The following is a 24,314-nucleotide window of genomic DNA, read 5'->3' as shown; positions in this document are numbered from 1 at the left end:
AACTCGAACGCAACCAAACTGTCACTTTGTTTTCAATCAAGGGCCTCGGTATGTGTGCCACTGCCACGAACAGTCGAGCACTCGACAGTTTCCGCGCCACTTCGGCCGGCATCGGTCGACGCTTCTCCTTACACTCTCAGAACCATATTGCCCTATGATCCAGCATTCACGTATGCACTTATACCCTTTTAGATTATTCATAATTTGTTAATATTAAAAAGGCGCATGTGTCAATAATTTTTATAAGCTTTTACGGTCTTTTGGTTGAAGTATGACGCTGTGCTCGCACCAAGTTTATTTTTGTTAGGAAAGAAACGTTACATGATTGGAATGGAACTTGCTTATGGTGAAATTATGTAGTTAAATGTAATCTGTTTCAGATATGGCATAACAGGACTACGGCGTTTCAACGTTTTATGTAAGTGCAATGAAATTCTTCGCTCAGAATGCTTTAATGGGAATATTGATGAGTAATAAGATTAATTAATAAGTAAGTAGGTAAAATAAGCATACTTAATGCAGAAGTTATGCGAGAATACAGAGGAATTATCTATTGATCTATTGATACTGGCAAAATGGTGAATTTTTTTATCATCCCAATTTCATGAAGCGTACAAAAACCGTTAATTAGGGCCAGCATATACAGCATATACTCGTAAACTTGTTTGTTATAAAAAAAAAATCTGTGAAAATGTTATTATTGCGTAATAATAACGTCGATATCGATATAATTAGGTACCTATGACATTCAAGAACATTTCTGAAAAAAGGAATTTGAGTTGACTTCTTTTCTAGTAGGTATCAGTTGAGATAACGTTTTATTGAATGTGTGATTAAATGTAACGTAATAGGTAACATGAAATGCGTTTCCTGAACACATTATAGAGAACTTATGTTTGTAGATAAATTTGTATAGGCCTACTGTATGTAACTCTAGGTACATAATATTTAGGCCAACTACTATTAGGGATCACAATAAAAACCGATGTCATTGCCATTGGAAGATTTGGAAGAATTTACCTACGTTAAATATTAAGTTAATTTCAAAATACAGTTTATTTTATAACTACATAAATGTACATACCTACGTTTATCAACTTTCAGGATTCAATTCAAGTTTTAAATGCATGTATAGTTGTCTATAAAATGTTAATGATCACAAATCCCCTAAAAACAGAGGTCCTTAACCCTAACAGCTCTTTTAGATTACTTTTTTGAAAACATACCTGCCTAGGTCCGTTTAGCGTAGGCCATGATTAGCATTCCTAATCGCTTACCACACTTACGTTCGTCCATTATAAGTGTGACCTAGACATGCATAATAACATTCAGTAATGTGGGATCAAACTCGACTGGTTATGCGTGGAGATGGGAACAAGGAGCTAGAGGGCCTACCGCGAATCACGTTCAAAGACATGCCTTTTTGTCGCACTTGTAAATTCGTACGTAAGTGTGACAGGGATAACATCACGTCGAACGTGCTTCGCGGTAGACTCTCAGGTATAAAATAAATCGCTTTGTTCGGACGAGGTCGTAAAACGCTATAATACCGGCTCGGGACTACGTTTTGACTCGGAGGACTTATTGCAAACCATTTCTTTCATTCGTTCGTATATTTGCTTGTCTCGCTCCAATATGCAAAGATGATAGAGAGGCAGATAACGATATTTTAGACATACCAACCTATGTAATGTTGATGAATACAAATAAAATAGAAATTAGTTAAAAAAGTTTCCGCAAACAATTATAAAGTTCAGTTTTGGTATAAGTATTCGACTCTACAGAATCACATTATCGTCAAGTGGCTACCATAAGTATGTCTACGTTAGGGTAAAATTAGAAAGAATAGTCTTCAGCTCCGTCACATGTGTCCTGTCACTAAACTAATAAAATAGGGCCACAGAACTAGGTAGCGAATCATATGAAATTGAATGTATGTAAACCGCAGCCGATACCGTTCGTATGTTATAACTGATAAGCGTGTGCTCAAACTGCGATAGCTTTATAAGAGTTCCATAAACATATTGGTACGATATACCACGTGTCTGATATGATAATATTTCTGCACGAGACCATACAAACATATTGGGTATTAAGGCCGAGCCACACCGGCTTGCGTGTGCGTGACGTGCGCGTGTGCGTGCGCTAAAATGTTGGAGCCGCACACGCAGACGTCACGCAAGCGGTGTGCCATCTCTCATAAGGATCTGTATACTACACAACTCCGCACGCGCACGTGCACGTCACGCACACGCAGCCGGTGAGCACAGGCCTTTAAACTAATTATAGTTTAGTAGTCACACGAATTCAGCCGCCGCTATAAAATCGAAGTTAAGGATGACTCACGCTATACCGGGCCGGGGCCGGGCCGGAACCTACATTTATTTCATTACTCTCGTTATCTCCTAGTAGGTAGGTAACCTACTAGGAGATAACCTACTCCCAGTTTAGCCGTTAAGAAGAGGGAAATATCTCCAAAGTAATGTCTACGATTTTAATTAATAAAAATATGACCACTAAGTGAGCGCTAATTTCCTGTTGATGGGAGGTGTGGTGGTGGGGAGGTTCCAGGGGAATCACCAGGATAAGCTAAGTATCTAATAAATTTATTTACGTTATAAACTAAGTATTTGCTTCTGCCCGCGACTTTATCTGCGATGATGATGATGATTTAGTTTTATTTTACCAGGAATAAATGAAAGTATTATTTTTCTTCATTTATCCTGCTTCATAAGTTAGGTCGGTTTACAACATGAATATAAAAGTAAAATACAAAAACAATAAAAAATACATATAAACACAATATAAAGAACCAAACTTAGGGTGCCGCCAGCAGCGGGGCAAGGCCCAAGCTGCCGGTGGTCAGGGCCGCAGAGAGAGGAACCGGCGAACTATCCGCGCCGTGTCCAAGATCACCGCCTTCTGCATCTGACCCTTGATCCAACCACCTAGCGAGAGTCTCTCAAGATGTTGGTCGAGACTCTTCGCTGTTAGACCGTTCACTGAATAATATTCTTATAGGTACTTAAAAGTAAAAAAGTATTAGCAAAAAAACGAGTGTCGTTAAAAAGTATTTTAGCGATTTTTGCGACATGAACTTATCGCTCGAGACATACAAACGAGGTCAGTGCATTAATTGTATTATCTCGTTTGAGAATATTTATAGAACATCGAGAGATAAAACAGTACATTATTACTTTTATATAACGTTTCGCTTACATCACGGTGCCTCATATTTTTATTGCGCTAAATGGGAGTGACGAAAGGTTTTGGTCGGTATTGCTTTGTTCATAAGCTTATTTAATTGTATACCGATATTACCGATGTATGTACAATTGTACATACTAAGAGAAGGTACTTGCCTTCTCTGAAATGAAATATAATAGGTAGGTAAATTACCTATGGTTAATATTAACGTAATTAACGCTAATTAATCATTAGGGTTGAAATTATTTATACCAATTCCGTTAACACCACTCCGCTGCACCAAAATTGCTTAAAAACTGGATATACGCCGTATATCTAGTTTTTAATACAAGAGAGGTATTCGATTATCAAAATAATATAATATGTATAGGTATATGTTATTAACAATGATCGTACATTTTCCAGCATCTTTGGTGCAGCGCAGCGGAGTGGTGTTAACGGAATTGGTATAAATTGTTTCAACCCTAATGATTAATTAGCGTTAATTACGTTAATATTAACCTTAGGTAATTTACCATTTCAGTTGAAATTACATATATATTATATTTCATTAGAAATTATCTATACCAATTCCGTTAACACCACTCTGCTGCACCAAAAATGCTGAAAAATGTACGATGTCTGGTTATTAATTTCATATCAATACAATTAGGCATTGAAACGTGTGATTTTTATGAAACTCGCTTACAGCTTGTTTTACTGGTGAAGACCTACAGCGTGAAGAGTTTTGGAGGATTTTTTTGAGGACTCCCCCCCTTATCTCTCCCTATTTTTCCGGGATAGATACGTTAACAATTGAAATCTATAGGTATTGAACTTGTAAGTAAAAAGCATTTTAATTATCTCTGTACCCAATACCCATGTGTTAACAATAATAGCCTTATTAGTACCTAAATAAAATATGATACTTACATAATATACGTTAACACATTTAAAGCCACCCACACATTGAAATGCGCGTCCTCTCCACCCACACACGCGCGATTGAATCGACTCGCCCTCAAACACATAATTTAGCACCATGTCGCTGTAACTCCCCTGGTAAGTGTGTATAGCATCGCATTCAATCGGTTAATGCGATATGGTTCTAAATAAGCGATGTAATTACTTCCTTAGGGCAATAAGGTGATGATTGTTTTTTAGGTCGGTTTTCTTTGTTTTAACGTTTTTATCTGGAGGAAAGCTTTTAAAGGGTTAATTTTAATTAACTATGTTTATCTCCTGATGCTGTTTGGTTTTCTTATAAAGGTAGGTTCGATCCATTGACACTTTGTCGTTCTCGTAGGTACATATATTAATCGTAGATAGAAATTAATAAAAACACAGGCAGGCGTGGCTCACTCCGCGATTTCGTCGCTTTGCTACAGGTAGCTAAAAGTCCATCCGTTCGACCCCAATTTTGGGGTTTGCCATAAGCCGCGCGTGGCGCTGTCGCCACCTAGCGGCCATATCTGTGCTGATCGTGACAAACGCGTTTTGTAAGAGAGTGAGTCTTCTGTACCTAATACTATTATTTATTCTGTGACACAGGTTCATTTTATTTACTCATAAAATTAAGTTATTATTTTTTAGAGATGGACAGACGACCTTGTTAAGGTCGCCGGAAGATGCTGGATGCGGGTCGCTTCCAACCGGCACGTATGGAGATCCAAGGGGGAGGCCTATGTTCAGCAGTGGACGTCTTATGGCTGAGATGATGATGATGATGGTGATGATTTTTTTAGAGGACACTGTATGTGTACAATTGTTAAGACATCGAAACACTATATCACGAAAATTATTATAATGTCAACGTTTTACTAAAACCCAGTTATCTGTTATCGCATTTCGCGTCATCGCGTGATAACGGCATCGAATCTCGTCCGGCAATCGGTCGTTGGCTCGCCCGCGGAAAACGCCGCGACGCACACTTTAGAGTAACGGGTCACTTCTATATCACCTACAACCTACAAGTGATAGCCAGCAGTACGGTTACCATCAGTTTGTCACTGACATAAACGCCGTCGAGAACGTAATTTACTTTCTATACATCTCGCTCGCACTCGCATATTAGTGCAAACGGGATGTATAGAAAGTAAATTACGTTCTCGATGGCGTTTATGTCAGTGACAAACTGATGGTAACCGTACTGATGCTACTAAGTGCAAGTGTAACTATAAAGTTGCTACACACGTGAGCGTGGGGGACAGAACATACGCAATGCGACGAAATTTAAAAAAAGTTTTAATCTTGCCGACTACATCCTAAAAACAACCTACGTAATTTAGTCGGATTATTGTTGCTTAATGTTGCCCATCAAGCTTTGGTGAGACACAACAAGATGTCTACCGTTTTGACGTGGTACTGAGATCTGTAGTTAAAAATTAATAGTGCGGCATATTATGATATACGCGCTGTCTCTAGTACTTCAAAAACTTCAACATTTATTCAGCAAATAGGCCATAAGGGCACGTCAACATTGAATTTACATAAAAAATAATAATACATCAACAATTTTAAAATACAACCAACTGCGACTACCACCAATACTCCTACTGAAAGTTCATAAGTCTAACCCGTTCGGACTTAGAACCCGATTGGAACTAATGATCAGTGCCAAAAGTGACGTTTCTTCAAACAAAAACGTCACTTGGTATTTTTATACATTTGATACACAAATGACAAGTGTAAGCAAGCCGCGTGAGCGGACCAAACGCTTCGGTACGGCACCGCGCAGTCATGTCTATTAAAAGCATCGATTTAACGAGCCCGGTAAAGGCGGAATATGGGTCGCGGAATTGCCTCTTCTAAAACGTGTAGCAGGTTAATTTTTTAACAAAATGTACTATCAATGAGGTATTAAGAAATTGGATAGTATTTTAACTAGTTACTTACTATTGTTTCAGGATAACAAAATAAAGATGTTTCAAAATACAATAATTAATAACATGACCAAATAAAAATAATCCATTCCTTGACATCAAATAGAAATCTATATATAGGTAATAAAAACAAAAACAAGTCAGCTAAAATATATAGCCCTACTCATCGTTTTCGATGACGGCAACCCCAGATAAACATTCATGGACGCTGTCTAGCGTGAGCCCTTATGTGGCTGGCGAGGCTGAACTTGCTCTTAAATAGGGTAAACCCTCCAGTGAATGAACACCCCCCAGTGAATGAACAATATCACGTTTTTCGTCTAAAATAAGAAATATAGCAATTTCTTCCACTTGTCTTATTTTTTTTCTTATTAACAACTCTATTTCCTATGCAATGACAACCCGTAACAAATTTATCTTCGACAAGTTAGGATGTGACTGGCGTTTGAAGTTTACGTGTTGCTGGATTTGAAGTTTTGTATGAAAATATTAGATCCCAGATAAGAACAGTGTACGTTTGGACCAACATATGAAGTGCTTATTTAATTTTTACCAGTACAAAGTTTAGTTATTTGGTTAGATTAAGAGTTGAACCTTCTATTTATGTACACTTTGTCGGCGTATTATGAGATTAAGTCTTTATTTTTTATAGTTCCATTACTGGCTCATCAAATGTTCTGAAACCAGTAAATGAACAGTGTGTTCATTTACTGGTGTCGCGTAGATTTCATTTTTTCCCCAAATGTATATATAAACGCAATCGTATTGAGCTTGTTTTTTGTGATTCTGCATAGAAAACGATTCTGATTCATTTAGCCAGTATTGGAACAAACCAAATTTCTATAGTCCATTTACTAGATTTGTCACGCCTATGTATGAACAATACAAAATTTGGCTTGTTTATTTATTGGATTTCTACTAATTCTATGTATGAACAGTGTAACCACGAACATTGCAGTGACAAGTTTATTATTTTAAGCATTATTTGGTGATCATGACCCCTTTTCATCAAAATATGCAAGTTGGTTCTTGTTTTAATGGTTGATTTTATATTTTCATTTTAATATGTAACGGGTTTCTATGTTATTGGTGAATAACCATCATTTTATTACATTCTAATCGATTCGAAGTCAATATGGAGGGATAAAAAGATATAAACGCTATCGCTATACCTATTAAAATAGAGCCGAAAACGGTGTTTGTGATAAAAATGATTTTATTATGCTAATTAAAAAAAGTTAAATAATGTTCATTCACTGGATTTTTCGGTGTTCATTCACTAGTTTTTATGTTCATTCATTAGGTTTTTGGGTAGTTTTTGGTAAATTCTGGTATAACTCAAAAACTATGAAAGTAATTAAAAATCGCAGAAATTACTTTCTTATTTATTAAATGAGGATTGATTAAATTGCAGTTAATTATTTTAATTTTTAAAGAATGCTGAGCAATGATTTTTCAAACTTGGATAATTGCTTAAGTGTTCATTCACTGGTGGTCTTACCCTACTACTTTTAGGATTAAAGTTGACTTTGACTGGAAGGTATCTTGGACATGTCGTTATGATGATTTATTAGCGACTGCGAAGTTTATTGTACTTACTTACTTGAAAGTCACACTGCAAATTTCTAATAGGTTAAGGGTAAGTTTTGTGGCATAGTTTGAAGTAGTTCAGATCGTCCAGGACCGTATTTAATATAAATATGGAGATACTTACCTACTTTTATTTGTAAATAATCTACTTAGTGTGACTACTTCAAATTTGTTCCCTAGTTGTAAGAATAAAATAAACTAATCATTATACGTAGAAACTAGATATATTGAATTAATCTCTTTCAATTAAACAGGTATAGATGGTCAAGCAAATCTTGTCAGTAGAAAAAGGCGCGAACTTAAAATTTTCTATGAGATGATATTCCTTCGCGCCAACATTTTTCAAATTTGCAGCCTGTTTTTACTGACAAGATCTGCTTGACCAAGTTTTACTTCAAGTGTAAAATTGTTAATTTTACCTACCTACCCTTCTGGATCTCGGAAGCATTTGTTTAGTTTTTGAATTAGGAACATATCTTGCTTGGTAAAAGTTAAAAACAAATGATGGATTTTGTTCCATATAAAGGCGTCTGAGACCGACTTACGGTATATTATAAGTAGGTAGGTATATAGCGCAACGTTGCTTGCGGCGATAAACGCGCGATCATACGCCTCCGCTTTTCCAATAATACGGCCGATCGGCAGCATTATATATCTGCTTATAATATAAACAGCATGCACTTTTGATCTCTCAATTGAAAATTTGAGAGGAAATAAATTAAATATTCATATGGTGTTAAACGTTGGATATCGTTAGTTAATCTTGAAATAACACTATGTAAGGTAAACGTACTGGTGCTCGATGCGGTCGCAGTACCTAAATGTCATCTTGAAACTTAAGTCATTGTTAATAGAGGTGACAGCAAGGTGTCATCTATTAGGCATTAGCATGTCGAGCACTAGTACGTTTACCTTAAACTCACTAGGTTAGGTAAGTACTTACTTCATTAAGTGGAAAACTAGGTTATAAAAGTATGTAAACATTAAATGTACCAGCAGGGATGTATTTTACATTCATTATACGCGACATAAGTTTACACCGTTTTCTTTACGGTGTTTTCAATACATTACAAACCCAAAACGCATCTTTAAAATGCTCAACCCGACAAGACATTTCACAATTTCAACTCAGTTGCGACTCAAACCGTATCGCCGTCTGTCATTTCCTGAGAAGATTACGCAGGGCCGACAGTTCGTTATTTCCCGTCGCATTCGGGAAAGTTCGGCATGGGAAAACAAAAGAGTCTCCGTTAACAAAATTCTGGGATTTTCGGAACAAAAGCGAATTCGATATTCTTTTTGATGATGGTGATTAAAATTGTAACGCATAACAATGCAGTGTTATCAACTTATCAATTATTATTTACTTTTTATTAATTTAATATTTTTATGACATTGCCCAAGGATGTCAAATAAACTAGATAAGATGTATTTAACACAAAATAACTTCTAATTTTCACTCTACGTTTACTTTCAATTAGTTTCGCTAGAACATATATTACTCGTACTACCTAACTACTTTTTTGAGTAATGTAAAATAAAGCAGAATAAGAGCATAAATACATATAGTGATTGTATGTAGTAGAGTAGTCAGTGACAACTTATTGTGCAGTAGAGTAAGATTTGTACGTAGTAGGTATTTACCTATATGTTTTACTTTTTTACCATTTTTATCGAGAATCAATAGGTAGGTGCCTCTCTTTTGTAAGCCGTATTATAGAGAAAAAAAAAACCAGCCAAGTGCGAGTCGGACTCGCGTTCCAAGGGTTACGTACATTATTCAATTTTTAACAATGTATTTTTTATATGTGAAACGCGAGTGAATTGCCTTTAAAAAACCCGGAGGGGTCGGATAAAAAACTAAGTAATTAGTCCGACTCACGCTTGACTGCATATTTCTAATAGGTTTTCCTGTCATCTATGGGTAAAGACCTATTATATGTATTTTTTTCTAAATTTTAGACCCAGTAGTTTCGGAGATAAAGGAGGGGGAATGGTCATTTTTTGCCTATTTTCTTGAATTACTTCTAAACTGTTTATTTTAAAATTATAAAAAAATATACTTGAGATTCTTATAATGAGCTCTTTCATTTGATATGTAACACGATATAGTTTAAAAAACTTTATTTATAAAATTTTCTCATTTACCCCCCAAAAGTAGCCCCTATGTTTAAAATTAATTTGTTTACGTTACATGTCCGTCTTTGGGTCACAATCTTACATATGTGTACCAAATTTCAACTTAATTGGTCTATTAGTTTCGGAGAAAATAGGCTGTGACAGACGGACAGACAGACAGACGCACCTATAAGGGTTCCGTTTTTTCCTTTTGAGGTACGGAACCCTAATAAATAGGTATGTGAAAAAATAACTGTTAAAATAATAGATTAGAATATTAAACTACGACTAGCGGCCCGCTTCGAACTTTAAGATACGTCAAATATTAAGTACGTTTAGATACGATATGGGTTAGATATCAGTGTCAAAAGTAACATTTCTTCAAACAAAAACGTCACTTTTGACACTGATATCTAATCCATATCGTATCTAGATGTAATATAAAGTACCAATCTTAAAATTCGAATCGGTCCGTCAGTAATAGATCAGCCATTCATTTGATCTTTACACCCGTATTTCAACGTTTGCCTACTCGCGGAGAAGCGACGTAGGTAATTACCTGCGAAAATATGTTTCAATGACAAAAGTCAACGATCGGACGAATAAACAAATTTAGAAACTACCTAATACTACGTAGCTAGGTAAATACGTATTTTGAATTATATAATGCACACATGACTTTTGACGTTGGTTTTTGAGTTCAGATCAGTAGGTATCGAATTTTATTATTAGCGAAAGTGACGTCCTTGGAAAGTGGCATTCTAAGAAAGTGACGTAGGTACTCAGAATGTGACGGCCTCAGAAAGTGACGAACTCAGAATGTGACGTCCTCAGAAAGTGACTTTCCCAGAACGTGATCTAACTCGAAAGTGACATACCTACTCCGCCTGAACCATATAACTTATTAGTTATATAATAAAATATGTTTTAGATAGGTACAGTCAAGGAATTTAAATTCCGACCCATTTCGTACTTTGTCACAGTGACAACCGTATGAGGTCTCTAGCGGCTTTCATATTGATTGTCACTGTGACAAAGTACGAAATGGGTCGGAATTTAAATTCCTTGACTGTACCTAATTAAGAGTTTCCAACTTGTAATTCTATAAAAAAATATGTTAATGCGTTAACGAAAATAAACAGCTTAAACTTATATATTCCCCAAATATTTGGACTTATTATCTTTCAACGAGATAATAAACAATATTTTTACAGAGAGGTGGCAATCAAATCAATCTCAAGCGGTAAATACAACGAACTCGTATCCCACCAAATCACACAACTCTAATATCAACCTTATATCTTAGCATTAAGGTCTATAGTCTAACACACGTCACATCAACCGCTGTTCAAAGTTGTATCTCGAAAACAAGCAGCCTACTCTATGCGGCGTCGTTCAATATTAAAACCAAGCCAGATTATTTGCATCCCTTTCACGCTCATAACATTAACCTTAAGATGGAGCAAGACAGTTTAATATGAACACTACTGAAGGGTAACGTCCCCTTCTTAATTTTTTATTTGAACACATATTATTGCAATAGGTTGTAAAATGAAGTAAGTACTTAATTAATGCAAAACAGGTGGTAAATGGAACTATGGCCGAATAGTTGCTATTTGGTTGGTATCCGTATAATAAACATAGGTATGTTCTGTATTGAAACAGTTGTGCACATACTTACTTATAAGTTTTGATCCATGGTCCACACATTCAACACCAAGAACCCGACTATCGGGTACACTGTTCGTAGCGACTACGCGCTACATACGGCGAAACCGTGGCTACGCGCTACGAGCGTAACCCGTAGCACTTAGTGGCAATGAATGTGTTAATGCGGCAACATAAGGCCCGATTCAAACTTGAAATTACGTCAAACATTACGTCTAGATACGATATGGATTAGATATGTCAGTGTCAAAAGTGACGTTAAGGGTGATATTATTGTTAGGGGAATAATAGGGGTGTATAATCCATCGTCACTTTTTGCCTATAGGTAGGTACCTAAATACAATTACAACTGCTAAACTACTGGAATCAGTTATGTAACGCTGCCATACATGACCCAAAAATTTTTTATTAAGCTATGAGCTTCATCACATCTGATATTTGAGTAATTCTAAGCATTTCTAGCCTGGAGTGGGGGGGAGGGTGGGGTACAAAGACGGCCGCCACCCGTCATCTTTAAAAAAACTCTATTCTGATCCTGGTGGGTACTTGGGCAAGTTTGGTATCATTTTCGTATAAACCAAAGACGTAGAATTCATTGCTGATATTTGTTTTTTTCAGTTTCATAGTAATTTTACAAGAAAAACGTAAAAAGGTGAAAAATTTGGTTGGAGATTTTTGCTACGCGGAGCCGAAACTACAAAAGATAGAAAGTTGAAATTTGCACACTAGATTACATTTATAAAGTGTACAAGAGATAAGAAGCGATTTTGGGAAATTCAACCCCTAAGGGGGTTAAAAAGGGGATGAAAGTTTGTATGGGGTTCAAGTTTTATTTTAAGCTAGGAATTTGAAACTTCGTAAAACGATATATTATAAACATACAAGAAAACTAATTTCAGCGTTTTTGAAAATTCATCCCCTAAGGTGGTGAAAAAGGGGTTGAAAGTTTGTATGGATATCAAAAAATTTTTCGAACGCGGGACTTGAATCTTTGTATTTGGGGATATTATTAAAAGACAGGAAAAGTAATTTCAGCGTTTTGTAAAATTCATCCCCTAACAGGGTTAAAAAGAGGTTGAAAGTTTGAATCCATTACAAATCCGAGTAGACACACATTTCTTATTGCCTCCCAGGCTTGAAATGCTTAGAATTACTCAAGGAACATATATGATTAAGCTCATAGCTTAATAAAAATTTTTTGGGTCAACTTTATAACTGCCTCCGCTAAACCAGATCACAAGTAGACAAAGTTTAGTTGGGTGTTATCACACGATGACGCGATTTGTGATAATATTACCACAAATATTGTGCACGTAGCGAATCGTAATATATGTTTATGTATGTATGTTATTAATGTTATTATTTTACTTTAATAAAAAAATTCAATCTATTGTGATGTCTGTCAATTTATTAGATGACACGGTGTTCAGTCGCCATCAAATATATCGGAGCGGCCAAGGTGCTCAAAAATATCGAAACACGAACTCTAACGCCTTGACAATAGAGGCGTGTTCAGATATTTGTGAGCACCTTGGCCGCTCCGATATATCTGATGGCGGCTGTACGTTGTTGAAATTCAAATCATTTTCATCGTAAGAGATGTGCACGCACACACATAACACACATTAGCATGCATTAGTCAGATATCAGACACATTCATGACGTGCCGAATATCGAGTGCTCTCTTAAAATAATATTACAATATACTTACCGCTTGGAGGATATAACCAAACGGAGACGCCTTGTCACACAAACAGTGTTGCCAACTCTGATCACACTTAAAATAATATGGTGCCTAAAAATATTTTGTATAAAAACACCGTACTTTGTCAGTAGAAAAAGGCGCAAAATTCAAATTTTCTGTGGGACGATAACCCTTCGCGCCTACATTTTTTTAAAGTTGCTGCTTTTTTCTACTGACAAGATTTGTTTGACCAACTATAGTTGCCATTATTAAAAAATGTATACAAATATAGTCCGTCGATGTCCAACCGCCCACAAAAGTCAAAATTCATATGAAAATATGAACCACATGAGGCGATGGCGCATATTGTTGTTGCCAAGTTGGTGAAAACTTGGCTTAGGACTAAATTATGCTAAAAATTATGCCAGATGCTAAATGGAAAATTTTGGTGCCAAAGCTAGTGAAAATATGCCAGATCTGGCATCAATTATGCCAAGTTGGCAACACTGCACACAAACAGTCTGCCGATTATTGCGGGGAGGGGCACGTCAATTAATGTATACGTAACGTAAAAATAGCAATGCCAGATAAACGTCAGTCCATACATTGTGTATGACCACTGGCCGCCTATTTTCGACAGAGAGGAGCGCCTTTTAATGGCTACTCCGTTTGGTTATATCCTCTAAGACTTAGAGTTTGGGCCCGATTCGGATTTTGAAATAGACATTCATTAGATACCTTTTAGACATCACCAAGATACGATAACGATATGTTTAAGATCTAACCTGTCAAATTTGACATTTGCGCGATACTGGAGATACTCTTGAACGATTTCCACAGGATATGACTTAGAGATCCAATTCACATCTAATGGATATCTAACTCTATCTAACGTAAAAGTGACATTGGTTGCCCGAATTGCGCTGCAAAAGAGAACTAGTTGATATCTAAACTATAACGTATCTAGAATGGATCTAGTACGTGTCGTCTCTTGTGAATATCTTGAAGTTCGAATACGGCAGTTTAAGTTATACCGCTATGAATTGTAGATGACAATGTCTGTCGCCACTTGGAATATATTATGTACCTATGATGAATGATTACATATAACCTGTCATATTCAAGTTTCATGATTTTCCTATTGTACATATAAGCGACAAGTATTTGAGTGACTCACGTTGAGAGGTTCATAGCTTTCATAAACTTACTACTTAAATGCCATCAGTGAGAGTCGTTGATGGCACCATGATTCTGATCTAGAGCCACACTCTGTGGTATATTCCTCTCTAAAGTGATCAGACCCATTGCCACCACGATTTCTCTACTCTCACCTTATTCTGTGGGACCCGCAGATCCCTGGAGGTCCTACCACCTTCCCCAATAGACCTTCCCGTTCCACCATAGTTAGTGTTCTTACTTTTTACATAACCTCTCAACGTATTTCTCTCGTCATAATAATATAAACACTCACCAGGGTGATCTTCTGGCTATACTCTTATAATATGTAATCTGTACACACAGCAATAACAGCTTCTTCTTAAATTTCTTCTATCTAACTAATAAGTTGCTTAGAACGCGTTCCTCACAACTCCCTCAGATTCGAATGTCAAGTTATTTTTCTCTCTCCCGCCAAAATTGTCTATATAATGTTACCAACGTCAAAATCTCATGCTAAAGGTTGTCACTCACCTTTGATCTGGAATCGCGTAAATTCGCGACACTCGCAACGCCGAGGCTTGGTTATAGAATAGCGAAGAGTTGACGAGTCCACTCTGCGATCTTTTCTCGTGCTCGTATCGCGGCGGCTCGTCTCACTACCTCCTCTCGTGGCTGATTCTCATCTTGCATGACTACCTCGGACTCATGGCTTACATCTTCCACTGGGTGAGGAATCTCATTGGTTTCGCTTTGTACTGGTTGTAGTGGTGTTGTAGGTTCTCCCTCATTAAGACTGTCATCATTAATCCCTCTCTCTTCTTCTATAGGTTGGATAGGTATTACCTCTGAACTCCCTTGGCTCTCCTTTACGATCTCAATTTGCTCATTTTCTTTTGGTACTTCAATTGTTCGACTTGTGTCGGACTCAATTGGAGTTGAGCCTCGAACTCTTTCTCGGGGTTCACTGTCTTTGGTAGTTTCAATATGTCCCGGTGCCGAAGGTAGATGTTCCAGTTCTAATGGATATAGGTGTCCAATCGACCGTTTGAAGATACTGTCGCCTACTTTAACTTGCGCTACTCTACAGTATCCATCAGGACTTCTTATCAATTGGACAATCTTGCCAACCCTCCAGTTGTTTCTGTTGTTAGTTTCACCTTTAATTTGCACTAAATCACCAACACTTGGCTCTTTGTGTGATTTTACTCTTGGTTGTTTGTGACTGTGTTGATACCTTTCTCTCAAGCTCATCAAATATTGGTTTATAAACATGTTCTTGAAATGGTTCATCATGTTTTGACCTCGTTTCCAACTGTCTAACACATTCTGTTTCACTTGAGTGTCAGTTTGGTCAGGTATATAATTCTCTGATATCTCCAAATTTAGACAACGCCCTAGAGATAAAAAGTCACATGGTCTAAGAACTATATCCATGTCAGGGCCCACTCGTGTCAGAGGCCGACTGTTAACAACAGCCTCAATCTCTTTAATGACAGTAAAAATTTGTGTGTCATTCAGTAACAGTTTTTCCAAAGTTCTTTTCATACAATGTTTCACTAACCCCACTAGTCTTTCATAGAAAGCACCATGCCAAGGCGCTAGTTGGGGAATAAACTTCCATTTGATGTTATTCTTGACGCAGTGTTCACTCTTCAGAATTTCAGAGCTTAATTTAAAGTACAGTGCATTGTCTGAAACTATTGCTACTGGTACACCTCTTGTAGCCATAAACCTCCTCAGTGCCATAATACATTCATCTGCAGTCAAGTTCTTAACGACTTCCATGTGTATGGCTCTCACTGCTAAGCACGTCATGAGACATATCCATCTCTTTTGCTGTCCATTCTCAGTATCTACGTAGACAGGTCCAAAATAATCAATTCCAGTATAAGTGAATGGTTTACTATAATTGGCACGTTCTACCGGTAAGGCCGGTGTTGGAGGCAGTGGGTACGGGCCTCCACCATGCTTTACACATTGAGTACATTTTCTTAGTATTTTCTCCACGACTGGTCTTCCTTTTGGAATCCAGAATTTCTGGCGAACTAGGTCAAGAGTATGAGGTGCTCCTATGTGGTAATTCTTCTCATGTATTTCTTGTACCACTCTCTTTGTGAACTCGCAGTCTCTAGGCAATAGAATTGGATATCTCATGTCGTATGACCAATTAGCATGCATCATTCGTCCCTTGCATCTCAACAATCCGTCAACATCTGTAAATAGCCCGAGATTTCTACTGAGGCTTGTCAGTTTGCCTTTTATTTCATCCGGAAAGAATCTTTGTTGCAGGTTTTTTATCTCCTGAACCTGAGATCTTACTTCATACTGGTGGGCCTTGGATCATCATCATTAACAGGTTCCACAGGTATGTAATTCTGTGAAAGTTCTACTTGTATGTCATTATCTGACGATTCTACAGGCATGTCATTATCTGAAGGTTCTACAGGTACATTATTATTTGAAGACTGTTCCTTCAGACCCTCCACTACAGCAGGAAAAGAAGCCAGGTTTTGGTGGTTAGCGAGGTGGATATCTTTTGGCCATTCATCCTTTCTTTTAGCCAAGAAAGATGGTCCTTCTAACCATACATTTATCTTCTGCACCCATAGCTCAGGTCGGGTTGCAATATCAGCTGGATTCTCTTTTGTATTTACATAGCATGTCTCTAGGCCAACATTTCTCTTTATCTCTTCTATTCTGTTGGCTATGAAAGGTGGTAGAAGCTTATTCGAGTGAATCCAGTTGAGAACCACTAAACTGTCTGTCCATAAGTATTGTCTATCAATTGGTAACTCTATGGTCTCTTTCAGGTATGTCAATAAACGATTTCCGATTACACAGCCGAGTAGTTCCAGTTGTGGAATAGTCAGTTTTCTTTCATTCTTCTTTCCATTTTTATTTTTCTTTTCTAATGGGGCAACTCTACTTTTTGATAATAAAAAGGATGTCTTTACTTCAGAACCATTGCTTGATCTTAAATATACTACTGCTGCGTAAGAGTCTTTTGCAGCATCTGCAAAGCAATGTAATTCATTCTCAGATCCTTCACTGACATTGGCTTCAACATATCGTGGTATTTTAACATCTTTTATGTCACCTAGGTTACTTTCAATTTTCTTCCACCTTTGTAATAGCTCCTGTGACAGTGGCGAATCCCATTTATAGTCATTTCTCCATAATTCCTGTAGAAACAGTTTGATTGGCACGAGTAATGGGGAGACTATGCCACATGGATCATATACTGATGCCATTATTCTTAGGACTTCCCTTTTTGTCACTTCATCTGAGGATCCATCGGTAAAAACTTCTTTATTTATGTTCAATGTAAGCACATCTTCTTTTTTATTCCACAGCAGGCCTAGAACTTTTATTTCGTTTGTCTCTTTTGCTCTGTATTGTTCTGGTACAGTCTGGTTAAAAGATTCATCATTCGATGTCCAGTCTCTTAGGTTCATTGAGAGTTCTTCAAATATTTTCCGTGTTTCATCATATAATTGGACAGCCTCTTCTGAAGTGTTAGTGCCAGTCACAACATTATCAACATAACACTTGTTCGCTACCCTTTTGAGCAACTCGCTGTTCTTCTGTGAAATGTGGTAACGTATGGTAGCCGTCAGTAAGAAAGGACTCGAAATAATTCCGAAAGGCATTCTGCAAAATCTTAAGTGCAGTATGTTTTCATCGGACAATGGTTTGTTAATATCCTTCAGCCATAAGAACCTTGTCACGTCCCTATCTTCTTCCTGTAGGCCGATTTGCAAGAAAGCCTTTTCGACGTCTGCTATAATACCTATTTTATAAACTCTAAAGTTCAAGAGCAGAGCTGTCAGATCTTGAAGCATGCAAGGTCCTCTATATAAGCACTCATTAAGGCTTTGCTGATCTTTTAATCTTGCTGAGCCGTCATACACAATACGCCCACGCTTGGCACTCTGCTTGATATTGTGATGCGGAAGGTAATTAACTGGTGGCACAGACTGGCATTGGACATTCGAGTCCACTTGAACAACTTCTATTATATCAGCCTTAAGTTGTTCCATCAGTATCTCGTTATATTCTTGTAGTGTAGGCTTATCCAGTCGTTGCACTAATCCCTTGAGCCTGCCATATGCTAGGCCATAGTTAGTAGGCACATCTGGTGGATATGTTGTCCATGGCCACTTCACATAATAACGACCTCCTTGATACACAACAGTGTCATTAAAGTGTTGAACTGCAATTTCCTCTCTGGTGGCCTTCACTGAATCAGTTATTCCAATGTTCTCCAGACTCCACAGGAATTTTACATCAGACTGTCTTAAGGGTAGATCGGGTTCTGTAAAACACTTACAGCCCCTATTACTTTGATAGTAGGTTACAACTGTCAAAGTATTTTCGTCTTCTTGGTTATCAGTACTGAGGCGACCTGATACTACCCATCCAAAATCTGTGTCTACCAGGTATAGATCACTATCAATTTGTATAATATTATTCCTAATAAAGGAAAAGTAATAATCATTACCAATGAGCATATTTATTACTTCACTTCCTTGTGAGCCACTGTCTGCCAGTACATCCACTAAGTTTGTCTCAGGAATATTTTGTATAGGTATCTTATTAGTGATACGAGGGACAATGTTAACATGGATATTTCTTTCTACTCCTCGTTTTGTGTTAATTACAATATCCGTGCAAGGGCTCAAGGTCTCAGTAGGTTTCTCTGCTCCAAAGGTAAAGATCAGTAAGGAGTCCACATTATGTGAAGTCAAATCCAGGTTTTTTGCCAATCCGGTAGTAATATAGCTTCTTTGACTTCCGCAGTCAAGAAGCAGTCTACATGTTAGTCTTTTGTTTTTGTGAGTCACCTGCGCTGTTGCAGTCTGTAAAAAAGATTTTGCTTTAAGACACTGACCCAGCAAGTTCAATGTTGATGTATGACATGGGTCCTTTTTCTTACCTGCAGGTTCTCTTTTTGGGCATAGGGCACGATTGTGTTTGCCTTTGCAATGGAAACATTGCTTGCGTCTCTTGCATTCAGGTGCACGATGCCCTAATTTTAGACAAATAAAACAGCGGTTGACTAACTTCTTCTTCCTGTCTTCAATGGCCTTTTCAGAGGTACACTCATCATTAAAATGTGGCCCAGAGCAAAAAATACAACTTAGTTTTGGTTTCTTAACACCTTTATCATTCATAGGAGTAGCATTTCGTTTTTTATTGTAGTTTCTTGGCTCAGATGACAGTCTATTACGGGGTGTGAATCCTGATATCCTTTTCCCTCTGTGGTATTTAGGTCTACTATCAATTGATATGAATGCATCGGTAGTAGCGGCAGGTGTTTCCTTTTGAACAGGTTCCTTTACTTTGGACTTTTCTAATGCTACCACAATGGCATCCAAAGTATTTCTTATACTTGTTATTGTCTGATCGTTGGCTGATAGCAGGTTTAATTCGTATATCACCTTGTCCGGGAATTTATCGATAATGAGGCTCCGTAAGAAATTGCTCTCAATATTCTCACCTAAAGATGACAATACTCGTAAATGGGTTTCAATGTTATTTAAATTCTTGCGGCAATCCTCAGAGGTGTAGGTACATCGTTTAATCTTATTGAGAGCTTCGTAATGGGAATCTATTACTTTTTGTTCATTCCCATAACGGTTTTGTAGCGTAGTCACTGCTACTTTGTAATTAGAGTTTGTTATTGCCAGGCCTTGAATGGCCTCCCTAGCATCGTCTTGAACTAAGCTGAGCAGATACGCAAGCTTCTCAGAATCCTTCAGGTTCTGGGAATGGACATTTGCCATAAAACGGTCCCAGAACTCTGTCCACTTTAAAATATTGCCGTTAAATTTCATGAGTTCTAATTTGGGAAGCTTAACGGTTGTTATGTTTTTATTTTCTCTTGAATTTAACAAGTCAAGTTCAATTAATTGATCTTCGGCCTTAACTTGCTGTTCGAGGCATATGCGTAGCACTCCTGTGTCCTCCGAGTTGGTTTTAATATAGTTGTCCACATCATTTTGTATGTTATTTAGAGATTGTTTTAGCTTCAATCGTATCTTAATAACATCCTGTTCCGGTATCGCATTTCCCGCTTTAAATAAAGAAATTAATTCTTCCGAGCTCTTTACATCTTCTTCGAGCTTTACTCTTCTTAGTTCTAATCGTTCTCGCAAGAATTGCTCCATTTTACTACCCTTTTTTCGACTAACATACGTATTATAGTCTATTTTGTTGTAGTATTAACCTGTAAATAACGCAAAGCAAATGGCGGTATTAATGTACAACTCGGTGTACTTGTATGCTTTAAAGTTCGCATTCTTTATTTAAAAAACAACTATTTCGTACACGATATAAACTAGAATATCGTCTGATGATAATAATACTCACACAGAAAGAGTAAAATACTTCTTCTCTATTTCTAATTGCAACTACTAACATCATAATATTAGTCAACAACTTTTCCGCTACGTACCTTCGTAAAGTGTCTTAAAGGCAATATGTAACAGTAATAGCTCATGTATCGGCTGCCGTCCTGTATATATTGCTGTATTTGACGCTTTAAATGCAGATTCTTCTTCTTTTACACACAACTTTTCAACTTTCAAAACTTTACCGGTAATGGCGGAGAAAATGTGTTATTTCTTTTGCAAAGCACAAATAAACAAGTAGTTTTTAGGAGTTAGTTTGCAATTACATTCTCAATATTCCGCTAGAACTCAAAGTAGATAACGTCCAATAAGAAAAGTTTTAGTTTATTTTATCCAATAAGAGAAGCGATCTTAGTTTGACGTTTTTAGAAACTGTACATAGACAACAAACTTTCTAGTGTTGCCACTACAAACTTCACTATCGATTAGTGAAGCGATTCAATCGATTAATTCATTTTCAGTGTTGCGTTATTTAAACCGTAATGGCGAACCAATCGATTATCGATTGACAGTCGTATCGATAGGTACTTAAATATAACTTAAAACTAAATAAAACACAGGTATACCGTTTATTTTTAACCTTCTCTACTTAATAATTCTCAATACACAACTTCTACCTGGCAAACCTTCAAAAATATATTTACAAATACAATCTTTTGGTGGAAAATATTGGAGTACGTCTGAGAGAGAGAGAGGGAGATAGTACCACACACTTATCTTTATTTGTAAAAACCTTTAGCTGACTTGTGTTTGGCTCGATTTAAAGCTAGGAGTACTTGACATTTTAATTTCATTTTCTCATATACAGTTTGTTTCAACCTCTAAACAAATAATATTTTTATTACTTCTATTTTATACCCTTTACTAGGACTTATCCATGCCAGTACTTTGGCGGTACCTAATACAAGGTTCTTGTTCAACACCATGCCTTTTACTCTATGAAGGCTCATTATAATTGATTAGTACTTTTAACATTCATTTTCTATAGTATGACCTCTACTCTCTGAGGACTAATAAATGCTGATACCTCAGCAGTACCTACTACAAGGTTCTTTATCAATAGTATGACCTCTACTCTCTGAGGACTCATAAATGCTGATACATCAGCAGTACCTACTACAAGGTTCTTTATCAATAGTATGACCTCTACTCTTTGAGGACTCATAATACCTCATCGGTAGGTACCTGTTACAAGGTTCTTGTATATTACTTGCCTTCTACTCTATGAAGACTCATTCATGTTACTATGCCTATTACAAGGTTCTTAATTGCAAATACATTAGCATTCCCATCCCCAGGGCTCTTGTTTAATTCATTAGAGGTAGGTACTTACCTAATACAAGGCTCTTAATGATTGCACCTACTTTGGCATACACTCTTTATTCTTTGTGTAATTCTTGTTTCTCTATGCCTAATACAAGGCTCTTAGTTATAATTAATACTATAGTATATCCTCTACAAGGACTCAAGGCTGCTACTGAAACTCTGAGTTCTTAGATTTATAAATCAGATTCCAATTTCATATAATATACTCTCTAAATATTTGCAAAATAATATCCCAGCATTCTACACCATTTTGTCGCCACTTGGAATATATTATGTACCTATGATGAATGATTACATATAACCTGTCATATTCAAGTTTCATGATTTTCCTATTGTACATATAAGCGACAAGTATTTGAGTGACTCACGTTGAGAGGTTCATAGCTTTCATAAACTTACTAAATGCCATCAGTGAGAGTCGTTGATGGCACCATGATTCTGATCTAGAGCCACACTCTGTGGTATATTCCTCTCTAAAGTGATCAGACCCATTGCCACCACGATTTCTCTACTCTCACCTTATTCTGTGGGACCCGCAGATCCCTGGAGGTCCTACCACCTTCCCCAATAGACCTTCCCGTTCCACCATAGTTAGTGTTCTTACTTTTTACATAACCTCTCAACGTATTTCTCTCGTCATAATAATATAAACACTCACCAGGGTGATCTTCTGGCTATACTCTTATAATATGTAATCTGTACACACAGCAATAACAGCTTCTTCTTAAATTTCTTCTATCTAACTAATAAGTTGCTTAGAACGCGTTCCTCACAACTCCCTCAGATTCGAATGTCAAGTTATTTTTCTCTCTCCCGCCAAAATTGTCTATATAATGTTACCAACGTCAAAATCTCATGCTAAAGGTTGTCACTCACCTTTGATCTGGAATCGCGTAAATTCGCGACAATGTCATTGAAACAAATTTTCGGGGTTAGTATTTGTGTCACTCCGTGGCAAAGGGAACTGACCCTCTTATTTTAAACCGACATTTTGATATAACATGAAGTTAAATATGGCTTTTAAGCGGCGTTCTTGTGACTCTTAACATTTTTTTCACAGTTTTTTCAACTCGTTTACTTTTACATCGTAAACGATTTTAAATGTTAATATTGTTGTTATTATTTCAACTTCCCACTACTAAGCCGAGATCTTGTCCATAGAATACGAGGCAATGGGGCAGACCCCTCGTTTGCTATGCGGGCTGGGGTCTTCCCATACACCCTTGTATTTTTTTTAAACACGTCCAGATTTGATTTTATTAATCACGTCTAGATTGGCTTATTGCTTTTCAAACGTCTGCTTGATTTTCACCTGTAATCTTAATTGTTTTCTTGGGATACATATTATAATACATAACTATATAATTTCATAACGAACAATTGCATTTTAAATTTAGTTACTTATAACCTACGTGAAAACTATGCAATGCAAATCAATAGGTACATTTATTGCGTAAAAATAATTTCAAAGATGATTCTTAGGTAAAGTAATGTTACTGCCCGATTCGAACTTTGAGATCAAGGCCTGTTCACTTCCTAAGAACGTTATGTCCCCAAATAATTGCGCATGTGTGCGCCTTAAGCTTCTATGTGTGCGTTGGCCTCCGGGAAAAAGTTGCGAGTAATAAAAATAAAAACATTTTTCTACAGCAACATTGCTCCCAACTCTGATTTAAATTATCACGAATTTTATACAATATTAATCATAAAACGGGACTTAAAATGCTTAAAACTTAATTACATGCGATTAAGTTTTATAATGAATATTTGCTTCCAACTGTCTTTATCAATGTTCATAAAATATATGGAGGGTAGGTACGTCTACCCACCATAATAAAAAATATATTTGTCAATGACTCTGTCCAACTGCTGTGGTTAAAGTTCATAACGAAAATTTTATTTATTAATTCTTTAAATAATACATACAACGTGTACCGCTACGTACCACTTAAGACTGTAAGTCTACATGGATTACAGCAATGCACATAGAAAATGTGCTAAATGCGGAGCAACGGCTGTTGAAGCAGCCAGATTGAAATTTACAACTTTAGTGGGTTCAGAAGGAACCGAGTCATAACGCATCTGGAAAGCGTATTAATTAACCGTGAAGAAATGTATGAATACAAGTTGGAAATCCGTGTAAAATGCCGTGTGTAAAGTGTAGTGTATCTGTGTGTAAAGTGTAATAGGTAGGCATGCCTAATGTTATTTGTATAAAAGGTACTGAAAACTTTGTGAATGCGCTTTATTAATGTCTATTTTTTTATTAAGTTGCCAGTTGCCAGTTTT

At 36.9% G+C, this 24,314-nt stretch overlaps 2 protein-coding genes across 2 annotated transcripts in view; one reads left to right on the top strand and one right to left on the bottom strand.

The window, feature by feature from the left end:
* Positions 1 to 24,314, top strand: part of LOC134671419 (V-type proton ATPase subunit D) — a 354,138-nt gene that overhangs the window by 227,171 nt on the left and 102,653 nt on the right. The gene's annotated exons all lie outside the window — the stretch shown is intronic.
* On the bottom strand, positions 14,869 to 16,440 carry LOC134671600 (uncharacterized). The gene has a single exon (XM_063529458.1). The coding sequence runs from the start codon at positions 16,438 to 16,440 to the stop codon at positions 14,869 to 14,871; it is 1,572 nt and encodes a 523-aa protein (XP_063385528.1).

The sequence above is a fragment of the Cydia fagiglandana genome, chromosome 15 (assembly GCF_963556715.1).
Source record: "Cydia fagiglandana chromosome 15, ilCydFagi1.1, whole genome shotgun sequence".
NCBI lineage: Eukaryota > Metazoa > Arthropoda > Insecta > Lepidoptera > Tortricidae > Cydia > Cydia fagiglandana.
Note: the sequence above shows the minus strand (reverse complement) of the source record. Positions and strands in the feature narration are given on the sequence as shown.